Here is a 19,309-nt window from a genome sequence, read left to right as displayed (position 1 = left end):
GGTGTCACGGTATTAGTTTTATGGCGGTACGATAACCTTCTTGCCAAATGACGGTACATCATGGTTATCGCGGTATAGCAGGTGAAGTTAACTAATCTTAGCAAATATTTTCTAAAAGGTCATATATTGTCAGATTTATCATCACAAACAAAACCAGGCACCCAGGGACAGAAGTGGGCTTTTCAACATACTTTCAACTAAAATGCCACCTCTTGCTTCCACCAAACACACGTGTGGAGAGGAGGAGGGGGGGGCCTGCTGCGACTGGTAATGCAAACTGGATAGCTTTTCTTAAGTGGTCATTTAGGCTTTTAGCTCCCTATTGGCTACTAGTGAAGATGAACATGTTGCCATCTTTATAACCTGCATGCCACAGATCAATGGGTGCTGATGGTAGTATACGCTTGTGTGCATACACACGCACACTCTTTACGTTACAGCCTTTAGTTTACTTGCGGGCCCAAAGGTGTTCAGTAATTACGGCCATCTTACCCTTTGGTATGGCAGCAGGGAATAACCGCAGAGATGAGTGAATTTCGCAGTGTGACTTATTATATGTAAATTCAATGATGGAACCAGGGAAATCCCCCATTGTCATATGTTTAGCAAACATTATCCATTATAAATATATAAAGCCCAAAGCCACCAACCCAAAGTAAACCCTTTTTCCTTCTTGGCACTGTATTTATTCTTCCTATTGCTAACATACTGATTTTGTGTCTGGTCAGACACGTGTGGTTTATGGAATGGCATTAAAAACTGCTCCAACTGAAACTACTTGGCAGATGGCACATCCAACAGTGCAAGACCAAGACTGCGCAGCAATTGCTTACTGCAGCCTTTCCAAATCAGATTGTAAAGCACAGCTAACGGTATAAACGGTATACCGGTATAAACAGTGTGACGGTTATTATTGTTCAATTAAGTGGTTCACGGTATCTTTAACGGTATACCGTTTTACCGTTACATCCCTAATAGAGACCCGAGGAAAGTGGCTTGTCCCACTAAGTCCTAGACTCCGGAGGAATGGGAGGCCTTCAGGGAGCAGATGCTGGGGATTTTTTAATCCCATGGCACAGTTCCGTCCATGCCTTCGGAAGAAGCTGTCAGGGAACGGTCTCGGTCCCATGCTCGCACGACTTCGGGCCCGGGTCCTCGGCGCAATACTTATCGGGAAACGTTGAGGTCCCGTTCGGACAAGGTTTAGGTTGATCGCCAGAGACGTGCTAGGTCCAGGTCTCGGTATTCGTCCCCGGCGAAACCGCAGAAATCTGGTAAGGGCTTGAGGTCGTCGGCGACTGTCGGCGCATTGGGGGCCTTTAGGCCAGAATTTGCCGATGGTGGTCCCTGGTACTGTGGATCCTCCAAGGAAGGAAAAATCCAAGTCTGTGAAGCTTGTTAAGGAATCCAGACCCACCTCTGTCCCTAGGCAGGAGTTCTTTCTTCCTCTGGATGATATCTGAGGATGAGGAGAGGTCAGATTTGGAATTTGACCCTGTTGAGCCTGATGTGGCTCCTGTCTTTTCCGGGACAGTCAGTTGGAAGAGTTCCATCAATCACTCCATGATGCCAGTTGCTTAGACACATCTCCTGACTTGGAGTTTGGCAGGCCACAGCCTGGGGCTCATGCCGAGTCTTCTTATAGGAGACTGATGGCTATGGTTACTGAGTACCTTGGTTGGTCTAGTACTCCGGATGCGTTTGTTCAGGATGACTTGACTGATATTTTGGATCACGGTCTGTCCACTGACCCAGTGTTGCCTTTTCATTTGACTTTGCAAATAAGGGTGGTGGCTGCTTGTCAAACCAGAGTTTTTTCCGGCGGTTAACAAGTCGCTAACTAATAAATACCATCCTTCTAGTAGCGACCCCGATACACTCACCCCACTCCCGAGAGTTTGGTGGTTCGGGCGGCTACGGCTACCTCGAGGCAGGCGAGAAAGGCCAGAGCCGCAGAGATTCATAAACCTTTCATTGTCTTAGGTTGCCAGCATTCGTACCCTAGTAGGAATGCGCCCTGCAAGGCCATGAGGGGGCTGAGGGTTCCTTGTTAAAAGCGATCCCATGAGAAGGAGGGCATGAGCTTCCGACACCCACCAGTCCCAGCTCAAAGTAATAGTGCCCAGATGCCCCCATCCCAAGACCCTACCATTCCAAGGTACCAGCCAGTCCCAGGCCATTGACCACAAAACTGTTAGACCCCCCAATCGATCAGACAAAATCAGAAATCAGGGCCAGGCCAGGCTGCCTTAACTGTTAGGTCATGTGATTTGTACTGCGAGGTGCCGGGAGTGGTAAAACAACAAACCTTAAACGAGGATAGGAACCTTTGGAATAGAGAGCTGGGGTTTTTAAGTTACAGTGACCTCGAAGTATCCCATTTGCCCTTGTCTGCAGTACCAGGTGCACATTATGTTAGAGATCGAGAATGCATTGGTTTTCTTCATATAATGAGCAATTAACTGTACCCTAGCCTCTGCTGATGTGCGAGGAGGAGCCCGTGTGGAAGACACTGGGACCAATGGCCTGGCATCCCCTTATGGGAACGGGAGCTTATGTATAGGGTCGAACCAACCAGCCATTCGGATTTGTAACTTATGTAACTTACTTCACTGATGACGCTGTGTGCCTTTTTAAAGTGTTGCTAGTGCTGATTTCAACCAGAACGTTTCATGGCAACAAGGCTCTTTGCTGGCGCATTTCTATTCTTGTGGAAATAAAACTTGTTCTCCTTGCCTTTTCCCCCCCAGTGGGTTGCAGAGGGGCTTCTCTACACACATAACTGCAATAATTTGTGTGTGTTTACAGATAACAGTTGTTATCTGTAGTACATTTATAACCGTGGTTATGGGAGGGGGGAGAGATTAAAACCAAAAAAAGGGGAATTGTACAAGTTATGAAATCAGATCTTCAACAAACATTTATTAGAAGGAGTAATGTTGGGACAGGCATCACCCAAAGTTTGAATGTAGCATGTATGCTGATTGGCCGGGTTCCTGCATAAAAGGCGAGGGTCTTGATTCAGAAGCGAGTCGCCCACTGGAAGATCCATTCCAAAGTAGAAGAAAGGAGGACAATGCCTGAAGCCACCTCCAGCAGCTTCCAGAGCCGACTGAGTGACTGCTGCAGGTCCAGCCCTTTCTTCTGTGCATCAGAGAGGATCCAAACCAAATGACTTGCTCCCTTGGACTCATAGGCCTAACCAGTCTTGAGGCCAGCTACAGTTTGAGCCATCCCACGACCAACTGCTACCTTCCGTCTCTGCAAACTCTGAATACCCTGGGACCTCAGGCACTGCTGCAGTGCATCGTCTCGCCAAGCATGGTTCCGGCTGCAAGCTCGTGGGCATTGGTCTGGGTTTACAGAGACTCCATCTTGATCGTAGAAGTCTCCTCGGTCGAGTCGTTAACTGAGAAATCGAAGGAAGTCTTCCGATTGACGCTGCCACGAAGCCTGTGTGGAGCCTCCACAACCAAGTGCCGTTAAGATCGTCTGCTGCGGATCCCTGTGACCGAGTCTGACAGTCTGCTCCCACCAAATGTTCTTCCTCCATCCAACAAGGCCAGCAACCCGAACCACAGCTGCTGTCGCCTTACGTTGGGGACCCGCCAGTGGCATTGTTGTTCTTCACTGAATATGGTACTGTCACACTCCTGGGTACTTACATAGGCATTTGTTGGGTTGCTGTTTGCTCCTCTTTAGCTTCTAGAGTGAGTCATGTTGGGGTGGACGACTCAACCATGTTCTCCCATGCCACGGGACATCCGTCCCTGAGGTTGAAATCCTTCCCGATGAACTCCTTTTAATCTGATTCAATTACTTACCTGCTACAAAAAACAAAAAAGCATCTTCTGAGAACATTTAACTTTGACAGCGTCTGCCTTTCTTTGTTCTACAGCCAGTCACTGGTCCGCCTTGTGACTTTTTGATACCCTCAATCTCCAGATAGGGTTGGACTTCTAAAGTTTACGCCTACACAAAGTTATTTACTTAGAGATCCAAGCAGACATACTGGAGGACAACGATATGAGGAGTTGCGGTGTCCTCCCAGCTTCCTGTCCTCCCAGACACACTGGTGCCTCTGGGCAGGCGTCCCGATGGGAACCTGGTGAAGACAAGACAGATCAGGACCTCTCCCACCCGGGTTAGCAAAAGATGGCTCAAGAAAGGACAAGTCATCATGAGGTGGTGAAAAAAGGCCAGCAACGTTTTAGGTCAATGGTGACCCATGTGTCCCTTACTGCAGCTGTGAATACAGCCTGTGATTTAAGTTTCACAAAAATCGGTAGAAAACATCCACTGACACTAGCCACTCAGATGGACTAAAAAGTTACAGTAGAGGTGAGGAAAGGGATACATTGTGTCCCCTCCGAACTCCACGTAAGGTGGGGTGTGCTGATCTCACAAAAGGTAGGATAAAACGGATCACCCCTATCCTGGTAACATGTGTTAACACAGGAAAATAAAAAGGAAAGCTCATTGTGCTGCAATAATAAAATGTAGATGCCATAAACATGGAGAAATGTATAACTCCAATAAAAAGGGTTCCCAAGTGAGTGAGTGAGTGAAGAAAAAGGTTCCCACTTACTCAGGAGAACTAGACCAAAAATCCAATAGTCTAGCAAAAAGGCTGGGGAACTCGCAAAGTGGGAAGAATTCTACTTAAAAAAAAAAAAAGGAAAGTCTACCCAACGGGCTGGGCCATTGAGCCAGTTTAGGAAACATATTGTAGAAATATGCAGAGTGGCCACGGCCAAAGGCCATGGCTACTGGGACCTGAAGACAGCTATTGGGGCAACATGTAAAAGGGTCACGGCCAAAGGCCGGGGCCAATGGGCATGGGTGAAGGACATGGCTGTTGAGCGGGAGAGAAAGGTAGTGGCTGTGGATGGGAGCGTGGACTTGATGGTGCCAGTTACATTGGCCAGGGTAATCCCTGCCTCCACCCACACCCTCATCTGGTGTATTGGAGCATTCCCTCCTTCACCCCTCACCCATTTACATAATTTATCTGAAATGTACCAACGGAGATGGAGGAGTACCCACTTCCCTGGTAAGAAATGTGAAGCAAAGAAGGGAGTGGGGGTGGGAGGTAAAGACTCTGTGAGTGGAAGCTCCAACATGGGGTTCCTTCTCACAAGTGCGGTGGAACAAATGTCTGTGTGTCAGTGCTGGCAGGCATTCTAAATCTGTACCATGAATTGGAAGACTTAGATTAACTACACTAGGGTTTAAATCGGTGTGTTTAATTTACTCTGGATTCATTATTGGGAGTGTGGATGCTCTTATTCTTACCTACAACTACAATGGGATGATCTAAATCATTGAGGCCACAACAAAGAACAAATATTGGCAATGCCAACAGTTTGGGCTTTTGTGTTGACATGGGAAAGGCAGTTACCGGGCACTGCCGTCATGGTATTAATCGTTCCGGCTGATTTGTTTGCGTTGAACTCACAGGAAATCGGTCACTGCACAACACGATTCATCCGGTTTGCTCGCTGGAAACACGGAAGTGGCGACAGACGGATCCACAAGGTAAGGAAGGGGGACTGGGGTTAGTTTTGTGTGTGTGTTGTATGTATTTATGTATATATGTGTAAGCATGATTGGGGGAAGCAGGGAGAACAAGATGGAGAGCAGGCCGGTGGTGTCCCCCGTAGAACACAGGGTAAGTGGTGGGGTGAGAAGGGCGGAGGAGATTATTGGGGTTGCGGCGGTGTACCCTGCATTGGAGAATGGTGAGAACGGGTCATGCAAGGAAAATGGTTTCCCTGCAGCGCTGGGATTTTATCAAATCTGCCTGCGTGGAAACATCATATAAGCGGTATTAACTGGCCATTGATGATAGCAGGTGCACAATGGTGCAAGTACCTGGTCATCTAATAGCATTGCCTGACAAATACCTAACACTTATATACAAGCCAACACTGTTGGCTGTGCCAATGCTTGTTTTAACAGGTCTTCAGTGAAGGACATGCTTAGTGCTTATAAATCGAGTGGCTGATGGCCGACCTGGTTAAGACATTTTTAATACACCAGTAGTGAGTTTAAAGCTCCAATTAAGTTATTAACTCTCAGAAGACTGCCTTGGAAAAACACTGGCAGGCACGTGACTGCATAGTTTGATGGTAAAGCTTGATTAGTGTGAGCTGAAAGAGTTCCCAGGAGGAGATGTTTTGAGCAGGGTGGGGCAGGAACCTGGTGTGAATGGCCATAGGGATTAGCATGGCCATGGGCAGTCAATGGGTGAACAAATATTACAAACACCTACAAGCTGTGTATTCCTCATCATGTTCCATTTCTCCCTATCTGTACTCTAATGCAATATCCCAAACTCAAAATGGACACATACATCACAGGGATGCCAGAGGCAAAGGGAACAGAGGACCTAGGAAGCAAATCAAGAGAAAAGACTGAACGAACCCAACAACTTGATTGTGTGAAGAGGAACCCTCCATGTCAAAGGTGGATCTGGTGTTAAGGCCAGTCTTGGAAGCAAGCATATGCCACGTTGGCATCGATATTAAACCAATAAGCGTAGACATTAGCATGATCCCTATAAGAGTGCGATGCCTGAAGGTCAGATTACAGAATTGGAGGAAGGTGATATCATTGAAAGGTCAGTTTGACAAACTTCTGGAAGCTACAAGAATCCTAAAAGAAAGAGATGTGGATGTTGAAAATAGGTTTATGGAGTTCCAATGGTTAGACCATTTTTGAATAGGCTGGTGAATTCCTCACTGTTGACGCTTAGGACTGGAAGCTTCTATTAAATTCCATGGTGGCAGCTTCTTTTGAGCCTGTGCATTCTTGTCTCCTAACCCAAAAAAAATGATTTTCCTAAACTATTCCTGTTCTATGCCATATGAGTAAACGACAGACGGCAACTGAGGATGATACCCTTCTTTCATTTCAACATGGTTTACACGGTTTCACCTCTCTTGGACGATTGTTCTTCTGATATTCTAGCTACCTCCACATCCTTCAAAGAGGTAGAGAAGGTTTTGTCACCTTAATCTTAAAATGTCCCTCTTCTTTTGTGTGTCCCATTCCAGTGAGTATTTGATTGATGATTAGCTGTTGGTCTGTTTGGCCCTTTCAAGGGCCAGTGAAACGATCTCTCAATAGATTCTCATGTACAACAAGATTTGCTATGAACTGGTCAGTTAGGTTCCTGAAGGCATCATGGCTTATGTGTCCAGCAGAAAGGGGCCTACTTCCACATTGCAAGGGGGTTCCCTTGCTGGACAATCAACCTGCTATTTGTTCGTCTCTGCATACATTTGCCAAGCATTATTGCCCAGAGACTTTTGTTTTTTGTAGATATTTTATTCCTGATACCACAGAGCTTAAGTTTTACTAAACAAATAGTGGCTGAGTTAGAACACAGCCACTAAATTGGTCTCCTATCAGACTCTCTTCTTCTTATAGGACTGTCGTCCTTGGTCCTTCCCTCATTCCCTTACTTCAGGGCTGCCTCTTTGGTCAGGTCAAAAGGTCCCTCTGTGTCTGGGATTTTTCAGTGTTCCGAGCACTTCTTCCTTGACTGGGGCAGGGGTGCTCATGGTTTTGTGTCAGTCAGTTGCTGATCACTGTACTGCACAGACAATTGGACCCCATGATACTTTAATCCTTCCCGCCTGCTGGATTTTGTACATCCCTCTAAAAGGTTCTTCACACCCCATATTCCTTTCATTGCTTGCTTCCCGCCTTTCCTCCTGTGGTCTTTCCACCACCTTCATTCCATCCTCTACTTCTTTCTCTAGATGGTCCTCCTCCCTCTCTTGCACCACTCAGTTCTCTAATTCCTCTCTTCCACATCTGTCCCTGGCTGTTTTTCTCCATATTGACTTACCATCTCCTAACCCATACCCCCTTCTGTTGAAGCCTCCCTTTTGTAGTTCAGCCAAAGGTGTACTTGGGTTTGTCAGTAGGTCTATGGCAGCTGGGGAACAATTTGAAATGGACGCTTTGATTGACCAAATCCTGTACAAATTAAAATCCTACATATTGGGTTGTGGGCCATGCTGCGACTCAGCATACTGAGGGGATAAAAAAGCAGTCTGCCATTTTGGAGTCATGCAGCCTTTCTTCTATGGCCGCCTAACCCCAGAGTGGGTCTTCCCGGTGATGTTGTCTTTGTATGCAGGGTCTTGAACTGACTGCAAGCCTCTGTTTTTCAGCATGACCTGATCGTGTGCAAGCTATGTTTGCAAAGTGCACATCAAATCAGTCTCGCTAGTGACATTTCCTGAGCTTCTCAAATTTCTCCCTTCTTCGAGTAAGTCGTAGCAATGCGCAGTGTGGCTTTCACTGGCCCCTAGTGCTCTCCCTCCCCCATCTGTCAGCCTCTGCAAAGTGTTTCCCTCAATGCACCTTTGGAAGGCCAGCTTTAAATCAGTTTCTTAACTTGTGTATCAGTTCTTCATAATCTGATGGCCTCCATCCTGTTTTATTGACTACTTTTGGGAGTCTTTCCAAAGATGAAGTTTGTTGAAGGAAGATATCCATCCAATGAACAAATGATTTACCTTTGATATTGTTCTTTCTAACGGATGCTGTCTTTACTGGATTCCACATCACCTTCCCGCCTACACCTGCCCTATTTGCAATACTGTCATTATTTGCAACTTATGTTGTGCTCTTGTCAAGGCGGTTCTACTTTTCCTTTCGGTCTCTGTGCAACATCAGTCATTCGGTGTAAATGAGGCATAGGGCCATGGGTGGGGCTATTTAAATTCCAGGTAGGTCATGTGTATCACTCATTAAAGCAACAGTCGTGAAATGATACCTCCATCTTTTTTTTTAAAACTTTTTTTTATTTGTTTATGGTTCAATAAAACCTTTACAAAAAGATCTAATAAAACAGCAGTTTTGAGTATCTATTTGAATAGATCATAAAACAATTTGATTGTAACTGCAAGCGTGTACGGTAAAGGATTATATCATCATGACTTTTACAGTTACTATGTAGCTACATATTAACAGATCTAAGTTTTCAAGAAGTATGCAAACCTTAAGTAAATCAAATTTAAAAAGCCTTGGAGTACAGTACATTATGTTTCCATCTTCAAGGTATTTAAAACTATCCTGTTGAAGTAATTCAATACATCCTATCCAACAAGATAACATTAAAATCACAATACTGAAAAAATTCAAATACACGTTAACATAGTGCGGTTCAAAGCGGTGCAGATGGTATAACTAAGTTTTTTTTTTTAACTAATGAGTTTGCAACATTAAGATGTGCAAGTTAACAATTCGGTTTCAATATGTTTCAGGAATCGTACCAAAGCAAATATTAAGGGTCGATGATTACCCAACATCATCCTGTCCCAAAGTAATATCATACAATCCTCAAAGTCAATGCTAACAAATTTAACTAGCAAATCTGTCCTCATAATCGTAAAATAAGAGCATTCCAACACCAGATGTTTCAGGGTTTCAATATTTGCACTGCAGGGCAAGAATCGACATTTCACATAATCTCTCAGGTTATTATAAGTTTCCCAGTGGTGTGTCCTTTCTCTTGTATGGAATTGATTTAGTTTGAATCGCATGTAATAACAAAGTGATACTGCATGGGAATACTTCGAGATAATTGCAGCGAGGAACTCGTTTTCTCAAGTATTTAGCATACTCACTCACGTACTATAATCATTTAATTCGGCTATTGTTCTCAACCAGTCTTTTTTTAATAGTTTATTTTTTATATAAACTGGTCTGATAAGCAAGTCATTGGCATTGAGTTCCAAATCTGCCAAAATTCCTTGCATTTTCTCCTAATATAGTTTCAGAGATCGTGGACAGTTAGACACCAACATAACCTGGAAATCCTGGTATAAAGAATTTTGTGGGGGTTCATTTATTTTAGCATAATTTGTAAGGTCACGCCAGACTCTACGGGAGGAGAGGGAAATGTGCCCAAACTCATGTCCGATAATACAGTTGGGAATCGCTGTGGATAGATGTATGGCAGATTTGAGTAGGTTGTCCTTGTAGGATGTCCACAGTCTTATTCATGTTCAAAAGACAGGTGTCAAGTGTGAAAAGAAGAACACTTTCCACATTTAGTCCATTACTGGGACAAGAGAAAATGTACAATATTTAGAATATACAATCTTAGGTTAAGAAAGTAAGGGTTTTGCTTTTAGGTTAAGTCAATCAGTCCACAGTTTAATGGAACATTTATCACTAATATAGTACCCAAGGTAGATTGTATATAAGAGGTGTGTTGGATGGGTGTTTTAACAATCTCCCACCGATGGAGCTTACTCTTTTATTTTCTTGTCAAAAGTCATTATGCAGGTTTTTGAAGCATTAAGTCTCAGATTATGCGCTTTCGCAAACTCTTCAAATAGATGTAATTTCATCTGAAGGCCCGCTGGGGTAGGATCGAAGATAACGTTGTCGGCAAAGGCCAACCACTGTATACGCATTGAACCCAATTTTATTGAAAACAAATTTTTCTCCTTCCATGAGTTATCGAGATCTCATGTAAAGATTAAAAAGACAGGCTGCAAGGTTACATCCTTGTTTGAGACCCAATTGAGTGTTTATTGGGTCGGTTGTGGCACCTTCGCTAGTGATCCTGATCTTATAGGATGTGCCTGTGTGGAGGCGGATTATCCAATATATTAGAACAGTGGGAATCCCCATTGCTTCTAATTTGCCCTATAGCAGGTTACTGACAATGCTATCAAAGGCCGCAGACATATCTATGAATGCGGGGCGGCGTCCTTATGCTTAGTTTCGGCTAAAACATGAGGCATCATGGTAGCGTTCAATATTGTGCTCATTTCGTTCCAGAAACCAGTTTGGTTTTTGGAATGTAAACCATGATGTTATGTTTTTCAAGTTCATGCAATAGTAAAAAAGCAAAAACCTTTGCATCCGTATCCGTAAGTGAAATGGGGCGATAGTTCTCAGGGTTCAAGGGATCGCCTTTCTTGAAACTCGGGCTAATTATAGATGTTACCCACGAGCGGGGAATGTTACCGGAGGAAGGGATTATGTCGCATTTTGCTTTTAATATGTTAGCCCATAATGCTAGGTCGGTTTTGTGAACACACGGCGGAATTCAGTCTGGGCCAGCTGACTTTGAAAACATGAATTTCCCAATTTCCCATTCGATGTCAGAATGGGACCATTCAAATATTTGCATTGATTTGGGATGGGCTAGTTGAAAGGTGCAGTTTTCAAAGCGTTCAGGGATTTCATATTTAGCAATAATATGCCCTTTCCAGGTTTCAGCAGGTATAATATTGAGTCATAGTGATTGCCCCTCGATTGGTTTGTTTAATGGTTTTCAAAATAGCTTTTGAATCCCATTTAAAGATGAATTTTAGAAGGGTACAATTAGCTTTGTTCAAATTCAGCGACCTTGCAGCCTTAACCTTTTTTTATATTTCTGCAATATCTGTTTACGTAGAGAGCGATATTGGAGAAGGCTGTGTTCAGACATTTTTAATTGTCTTAAGTTTCTATTTTTCTCTCTTTTTAAGATCTTACAAGTAGGGTCAAAAGGATGTAAGCGGTTCTTAGTAGATAAGTTACGTTTTGTGCTTAGATGTCATATCGCTTTTTCTACTAGATTAAATATAATAAGTTCTTTCTGAAAGATAGAGCGGAGTGCTCACAGAGGCTTTTGTGATGCCACTTCAAATAGTTGGACGCATGAGTAGCGAGTTCTTTAGAGTCCAGGATTTCAACGTAGCAAGGTTTTTTCACGCTGTATTTCCAATAATTCTAGCACACTTGTGTTGTTTAATCATAAGTGTTCAGTATGGATACCTAAGGTTAAGGGTGCATGGTGCTCAGGTTGATTTTGTGAATATTTACTAAGTCCACTATGGAAATGAGGTCGCGAGAGAGGCAGAAGTAATCAATCATAGAACTGTGTATACCCCGACTCCAAGAAAATTGCAGACCCTCGATATTACAATCTTGAAAATCCATTGCCCATTCGTCAAAATATGTAATCCATCTCTTCCCACACTTTATAGCCAGAGTATCACAACATGCTGACTGAGGATCACTCGAAAACAAACGTACACTGCATAGGGAATTAAAGTCACCTCCTATAATTATTTCGAACTCGAGTTCTTCAGCCAAGATACTTCCAAGGCTGTTATTGATTTCATCAAACATTGAGTCTATTGGGATTTTAGAAAGATTCCAATACAAGTTTACTAATAGCAGTGTTTTGCACTTGCTTTTCTAGAGTGTGAGGGCTACAGCCAGGATGTTAGGTGATTTCCAAATCATTTTGGTTTGGCATTGAATATTATTGTTAATGGCAATGGCCAAACCACCCGAGGGACGGCCTAGGAGTTCTTTAGAAGCATAGGAACAATAGGTTCTGAACCCTTGTAAGATTAATTTGTCTATTTTCATAGTTTCCTGAAAAAGCATAACATGTGGAAGCAGGGTGGGCCCTGCAGTGGCTAACCGTTTTTGAAGATTGTGGAAGCCACATGAATTCCAAGTTAAAATTATGAAGGCATTTTGCACGTGTTGCTAATTTGATAATTTCAACATTTTAGTATTAAGAATTGTTCTCAAGAGCTGCTCAATCCACGCCATTTGCTTATTTTTACCCGCAATTGCCATCAGGTTGGATATACATTGCTGCTCGTCGCTGCAAGTTGTAGATCCACCCTGAATTAGTCCTGCCACATTGGCGTGTTCCGGTAAAGGATGGTGCAGGAATTCCTGTGCTTTCGAGTCATCGCAGAAGGTAAAGAGTGAGAACCCCAGATCTTTCAATTCGGATCGACAAATCCAAATGACTTTAAGAATATTAGCAGAAGGAAGGTAACACAAACAACATCCGGTAATTGTTCTGTCGGGCAAGGGAGAATCTTGTCAGATCGTTCGTAGTTGGTATTCAAAGCTGTGGAATGTGCGAAATTAATTCCAGAAAATGGGCACGATTTAAAGGGATGGTCTAGTAAAAATTTTTATTTAAAAAATAGATAGGCCACATAAAAAAAAAATACTAGCATCCTCCGTTTTAAAACTTCCTATGTAAAATTTTGAGCTATTCAAGCTCAAAATTCGAAAAAGCAAGCACAGGGGCGCAGCCATTTTGTGAAATGGAGGCCCTCCTGTGCTGGCTTTTGCTTTTGCGGCACTAATGAAGGAAAAGCCAGCCAGCTGTAGTAAACAAAGTCTACCGCTGGGTGGCTTTCCCTTCATTAGTGCCGGGACTCGGAGGACGCGGACCCGGAGACCAGAGCAGGAAAGCTGCAGCTGAATCTCGGTAAGTGCTATTTATTTTTTTTTACGGAGGATGCTAGTATTTTTTTTTTTATGTGGCCGATCTATTTTTGAAATAAAAAATGTTACTAGACCATCCCTTTAATCTTTTTCCCTAGTGACCCCGCATTGCCTTCAAGACCAATGATAATTTCAGCAGTATTTAGTTGCATTTTAGTAGGAGCATCGTTGTTTCGTGTCAGGGGGACGTTCGTCTCGTTAAGGGCAAGGCTGTGAAGCGCATTGTTGGCACTATGGATCATGTGCCCCACATTGGCACTTGAGTTGCTAGGTACCGTTTCCCCCAATAGATAAGGGCCGGTTGACAGTGCCGTAACAATGGTCTTTTATTGGGGGCACTTTGTTCCCTGTTAAAGTGGCTTCCTTAATTAAGGCTTCAGGGGTGATCAGCCCCTCGTTAAGTGCCTTGCGCAAGGTGCTAAAGATTAAACCACGAGATGACCTAGTGTTCCCGTTGGAGTGGGTGTTGGGTGGATCCTGAGAGGAACCGGCCCTATGATCATCGAAGTTGTGATTATCGATAACCAAGAGAAGGTTGTTAAGGTTACCATGAACAGTCGCATCGGTGTGTTTCCTTGGTTTATTACAGTTCACTTCCTTCACTGCACAGTTGGTTCGTACCAAATCTACCATTATATCCGGGAGTGCGCTTGATTTACTAGAGCCGTTTATTATAATGAATGTTTTTTGGTCTGACTCTTGGTTAGAATGTGATTGAATGTTTTTACCGCCACAAACTTCTACGTGGGTCTTCTCATTGGAAGTTACTGTGGTTTGAGTTTGTAAACCACAGCCATACAGAAATGTTGGTGAATTGTTTAGCGCTGAGAGGCGAGAAAACGTACATTTCCTTCCTTCACTAGGAAAATAGTTCTTTAAGTACCGTTTGATCTCAGTAATTGCATTTGGTTCATTACTCTCTAGACCACTGATGGGAGCACTTAATATTTCAGTTAGAGGTTCCCTGTGGTTTACTAATGGAATTGATTGAACACAGAACGAGATTTCAGTGTAGGTGATGTTGGTGTTCTATTCCCATCCTGGGACGTGCTGGTGTTAGAGTAATAGGGCTTGACTTTCAGCCGAAAGCTGCTGGACGTCAGTCGGCTCTTCATCAGTAATGGGAATTATTTTTGTCTTATTTATTACCACCTCCATGGTATGTTTCAAAGAATTATTATTTTTAACTTTTTTCTGCTTATTTGTGTTTTTATCATTCGATACAGGAGTGGCAGCTTCCTTTTTTTCTTTTCTCAGTCCTTTTTATAGCACATAAGTCATTTTTTTTTGTGCGACGTGACAGGAAGGTAACGTTATCAGGCTCTAAATCATCATTTGGATGAATTTGCTCAATCACTTTAACCAAGGCAGTTGGACTATCTGGGTGTTCGATGTCCAAAGAAAGAGATTGAGTATTAGACTTGGTTGCAGAGGGGATGACATTGTTTTTTATTTAATCAATTGCAAGTCTTAGTGCCTTCAGTTCGTCGTTGGTATTTGACTAGTGTGCGGAGAGGCTAACTGGTGTGATTAAGTTGTGGATTTCCATACCATGTGCCATTAGGGGGACTGCAGACCCGGATTTGACAGTTGGAGAAATGTGCATGCTTTTTTCACAGTACAGCTTCCTACTAATTTTCAATGAGGGAACTAGGTTGGGGATGTAACAGGTTTCTCTAGCGAGAATAAAACCCTCAAGTCTATTCATTTTTGTAAGGATCTGGTTCATGGTACCTTTTATTTCCCTTATCTCCAGGTGGATCACGTCATGGCCTTTGTCGAGTAAATCCAAGATCCGTATTATTATGGGAAATGTATATGGCTTATCTTCTTCAGAAATGTGTTAGGTTAAGGTTTGGAGCTATCTCATTGTGTCTGCATGTTTCTACCTTGTTAGTTCTTACAGGGGAGAATCGGAAGTAATCATCTTTATTTCCTGTGTTAGTCACTATGGATGTTCTTGGGAGTTAAATAGGCCTTCATTTGGGATCTATTTGCGGGATCATCCATGCCTGACCAATTAAGGGGAGGGGGGGCGCCTTGACCATAGAGTGTGGGGCCAGAGGAGTAAGGATGCTGATACAGGCGTACTTGTTTGTCTAGTTCTGCCATCGCTCCAGGGCCTATGTTGGCTATTTCGTTTTGTGTATCGTTATTTGGTAAATGTGTTCTTTCATAGCACAGGTCAGGTTTACATCATCCATTACTATGGTTTCATGAGGAGGTGAACTCATCTCTGTTAGTAAGGGGGCAAGATCGATGCTGGAGACAATCAGATTTTGTGTCAGGAGACGTTGTGGGTCATAGAGGAGTGCACCAAGGCAACGTGACCAACTGAGCCATAGGCATTTGCTATCGTGGGCTGATTCGTGTTAATTGCATCCAGGGTACATCCGGGTTTAAGTTGCACTTGTTTACTAAGTGCAGGCTTTGTATTAGGACTTGGGAGGTCCAGGGCCATTATGCATGAATATGAGGAATTCCCAGAACAAATCATTAAATCTATGTTGCTCGTGGTAATGCCAGAGAATCGATACAGAGTCCATCACATAAGCCATTTGCCATGCTACCCAATACCGTAGGTTGCTAAACACCAGTTGTAAGCCCTGAAAACAATGTGTCACGTTTAAATAAGGAAGAAAAGGAAAGAAGAATCGAGATACCTGCCGGGTACCCATGCACCCTCACAGCCTAACAGCCCAACCGCACAGTTGTCCACGCTTGGATGCGCGCGCTCGATACATGTTTACAGGGGATTTAAAGGGCTTCTGGGTGTTGCGGGTGCCACCGGGCGTGGTTAGAGCACGCAATGTTTTTTGGGAGCAGAAGTCCTTAGTCCTTTCGGCGACGTTTCACCTGGTTTATTCCAAACGCGCTTCACCTTGCGCATACAATATCCTCAAGGAAAAAAAATCCACGAGAGGGAGAAAAGTTCAGAGTCTGTGCACCAAACCCCAACAACACACTTGTCCACACTTGAATGGGCACCTCTATCTTCTGGTGGCTGTTTATAGATCTTACGATCTTGATATCGGGCAGAGCTTTTTCAAAGATATGAAATATGTGGCAAGAGCAAGATTGGCATCCATGATCAAGAATCTTGCCAACCGTTTTCTCTAGCCCCTCTCTGGACTCGCACAATTCTCTATTGCTCTCCATCAAGTTTTATGCTTTATGCAATCAAAACGCAGAAAGATATCAAACCTCACCAGGTAGAGGCAGTGCATAAAACAAAAGCAAGACAGGCAACTACTGTGGTGCTGTAAGGGACATTACAATACAACAAGTCAGTAAGATGGCTACTTGGAGAACTGTGCCTGCATTTATCAATGATTACTGCCTAAATGTCCACTCAAGAGCAACGCAATTGTTCAGACAGTCCTGCAGAACCATTTTAGAGTCCTTTCCAATAAAACACGAAATGCTACTCAAAAAAGGTATATTGCTATGGTGCTGTTGAAATGTTTATTCACCTCTAAATCTGATTGTTCAGTGTTTCAGACATTGACATGTGCCCCAGCATGCCTCCCAATTGAAGTGGTGGTGCATTGTCGGATCAGATTAATTCTAAGGCTGGAGCCTATGGGTTTCCTTTAAAAAAATGGACTGCTATGAAATTAGACTAAAGGTATGGACAACTACTATGAAAGCACTTTGAATTCTTAGCAGCACCTTGCTGGGGAATTTTCAAAAGAACATTTGAAAGCTACCAACGCTGGAGAACCAGCATTAAAGATCTGCCTGTTCATTGCACATTGTTAATATAAATGGAGAGAAGTTTGTCCTGTTAGTCACACATGGTAAGTAAAAGCTTTCCTACCGATTGCACCATTTGTAAAATGTAGCAAGAGCCCCGTTAGTCACACCACCTATGCTCTTTTTTGTTCATCACATCATGTCTATTAGAATCAGAAGCATCCTTTCTATAAGGGTAAGTGAGCTTCCCTTTAGTACCCCTGTTTTGGAGATGCAGGACTATATGTTAAAGACTACAAATTGGTTTCTAACAAATCATGCTTGTAAGATGCATCATGTTTACCTGTTGCTTAAATTATATATGTAAAAAGATGCAGGTTTTTAAATTTGTATTATTATTTGCATTCTGTCAATAGGACACATAGATCATCGCTCTAGATCTGATCTGTGACCTTCTTCTTCTCCTTCAGGAAGAGCTGGAGTTCTGCGAGCAACTTCTACGGGTCTGTTTTCAGAGCCAGCCAGACGACCAGAGCATGGACCGGTGACTGGCAGAGGATTTTAATTTGCCCGCTTTGAAGCCATCTCAGCAAGAACAGTTTTACCCCTGACACTGTATGGAGTCATCTGTCCCAATTTGCCTGTGATGCTCCAAGTTAAAGGGAAGATCTCAAAGTAACTGCCTCTAACCTGTGAAGGTCAGCCAGGCAGTTTGATGCCTTTTTCCTTGCACTCCCTAAGCCATGAAAAGGATTATTGATAAAATAGTTGGTGATAATGGACTAACCCCACTCTTCCTAGTGTAACTGCTCCTGAGTAAGTGGCACATTATTCATCGGTGTGTGGTGACAACGACAAAGGATATGCATCACCCTAAGATCGTCATGACTTTCCAAATGGTTGATATCAAGGCTACCTAGACCTGCACTGAGTTTGCTGGCCAATCGGAGAGCATACAGACTGCCATTGTTACTCCATCTGTGTTGCTTTCAGAGAAACACTTTACTCCATTCTTCCCCTTATGAGGAATCCATCAACCCTCTGAACCTGCCTGTAATTCTTAATATGTGCGCTCTTGCCTTAGAGTGTGTTCCTTTCCTTGACTATGTACATTTCCCTGCTGATGTTATTACTTCGTTCAGCTGCATAAATTCTAAATGTAACTGGTGTGCAACAATGGTTATTTTTGTGGACATATTGAGGATGGGAGTAATTATTCAGGAATAGCGTACATTTAACAAGAGCACAGAAGGAAAGTGTGCATAGATGTGGGTTCCTAAATCGATGCGAGTGGAATGTATTAAGCTATGTTCCACCTTAGGTACAGATTAAACATTCTCCCTGACATATGCTCCCTTTCCTGACTAATACAGTGAGTCCCCAGTTGATGTTTGGGCAAATAGGCATACTCTATTGGTAATCCTATGAATTAATTTCTGGTGTTCTGAGGTAAGTCGGTTGGAAACAGATCAGAATGCTGAGTATTAATGGGGTAGATGCATGGTCTCAAGCTTCTGCAGTGGAGTGAAGAAATGTTTGATTAAACGGGCATCGTTTCGATTTTATGTTGTCTTATTGGCAGGCCTTCTATGGCATGAAAAGGTACAGCTCTCTTGAGTCTAATGGAGGCACACCATTAGTAGAAGGGTGTGGGTGTTCATAGTGCACCATCGACAAACTCATCTGCTTTAATGTGCTTGTGCAAGCTGTGCTTCTCTCGCACACAGAACAACCACCCATAGTGCTCACAAACCCAATCATGTGTAAGGTATGTACGCAATGGACGACAGCATGGCAAGCTTCACACACATACACAACAGATACAGCACAGAGAGTAGTATACCAATACAAACATCTAGTACAATGCATTCAGTTGCTTCCATCACGAGTAGGGCAGCTAGTAGCATCCAATAGTATCTGCTCACCTTACTTACAGAACAGATGCAGCATGAGCAGTAGCAATGTATCTAGTTGCCATGCACAGAAACATTGCAGCTTTTGCAGAAGGGATCTGTCAAAGATATGCATGCTTTGCATACACCACCTGCTTAGTAATTAAATTCCGAATAAAACAACCTGTATGCATCAACTCAGGAAGTGTCTGTAATCACCCCTGATAACCTTCACTTGGACCCCAGAAATAAGTAAGTTAAGACTTATTCGTCAGAGTTCTTTGTCATTGCGTTTTTTTTGTTGAAGAAATATATATGTATATTTTCAAATGAGGTAGGCCTGTTTTTTATGAATCTTTAAAAAAAAATCTTTTATTGAAAATGTTCCTGTGCGTGGTTGCATTAAGGCTTTTAATTCCATGGTCAAGCACACACAT

General features: G+C 43.2%; 1 protein-coding gene across 2 annotated transcripts in view; it reads left to right on the top strand.

Moving 5' to 3' along the window:
• The window catches only part of HSPBP1 (HSPA (Hsp70) binding protein 1), a 448,201-nt gene extending 430,058 nt beyond the window's left edge, over window positions 1-18,143 (top strand). For both annotated transcript variants that reach the window (XM_069638225.1, XM_069638217.1), the window contains exon 8: window positions 17,451-18,143. In XM_069638225.1, the coding sequence (XP_069494326.1) occupies window positions 17,451-17,528 (78 nt within the window). In that variant the 3' untranslated portion in view covers window positions 17,529-18,143. The remainder of the gene's footprint in view (window positions 1-17,450) is intronic.
• The last annotated feature ends 1,166 nt before the right edge of the window (window positions 18,144-19,309 follow it).

This window comes from Ambystoma mexicanum, chromosome 1q (genome assembly GCF_040938575.1).
Source record: "Ambystoma mexicanum isolate Mex_15411 chromosome 1q, UKY_AmexF1_1, whole genome shotgun sequence".
Lineage (NCBI taxonomy): Eukaryota > Metazoa > Chordata > Amphibia > Caudata > Ambystomatidae > Ambystoma > Ambystoma mexicanum.
The sequence above is the reverse complement of the archived record's forward strand: the minus strand, read 5'-3'. Positions and strand labels throughout refer to the sequence as shown.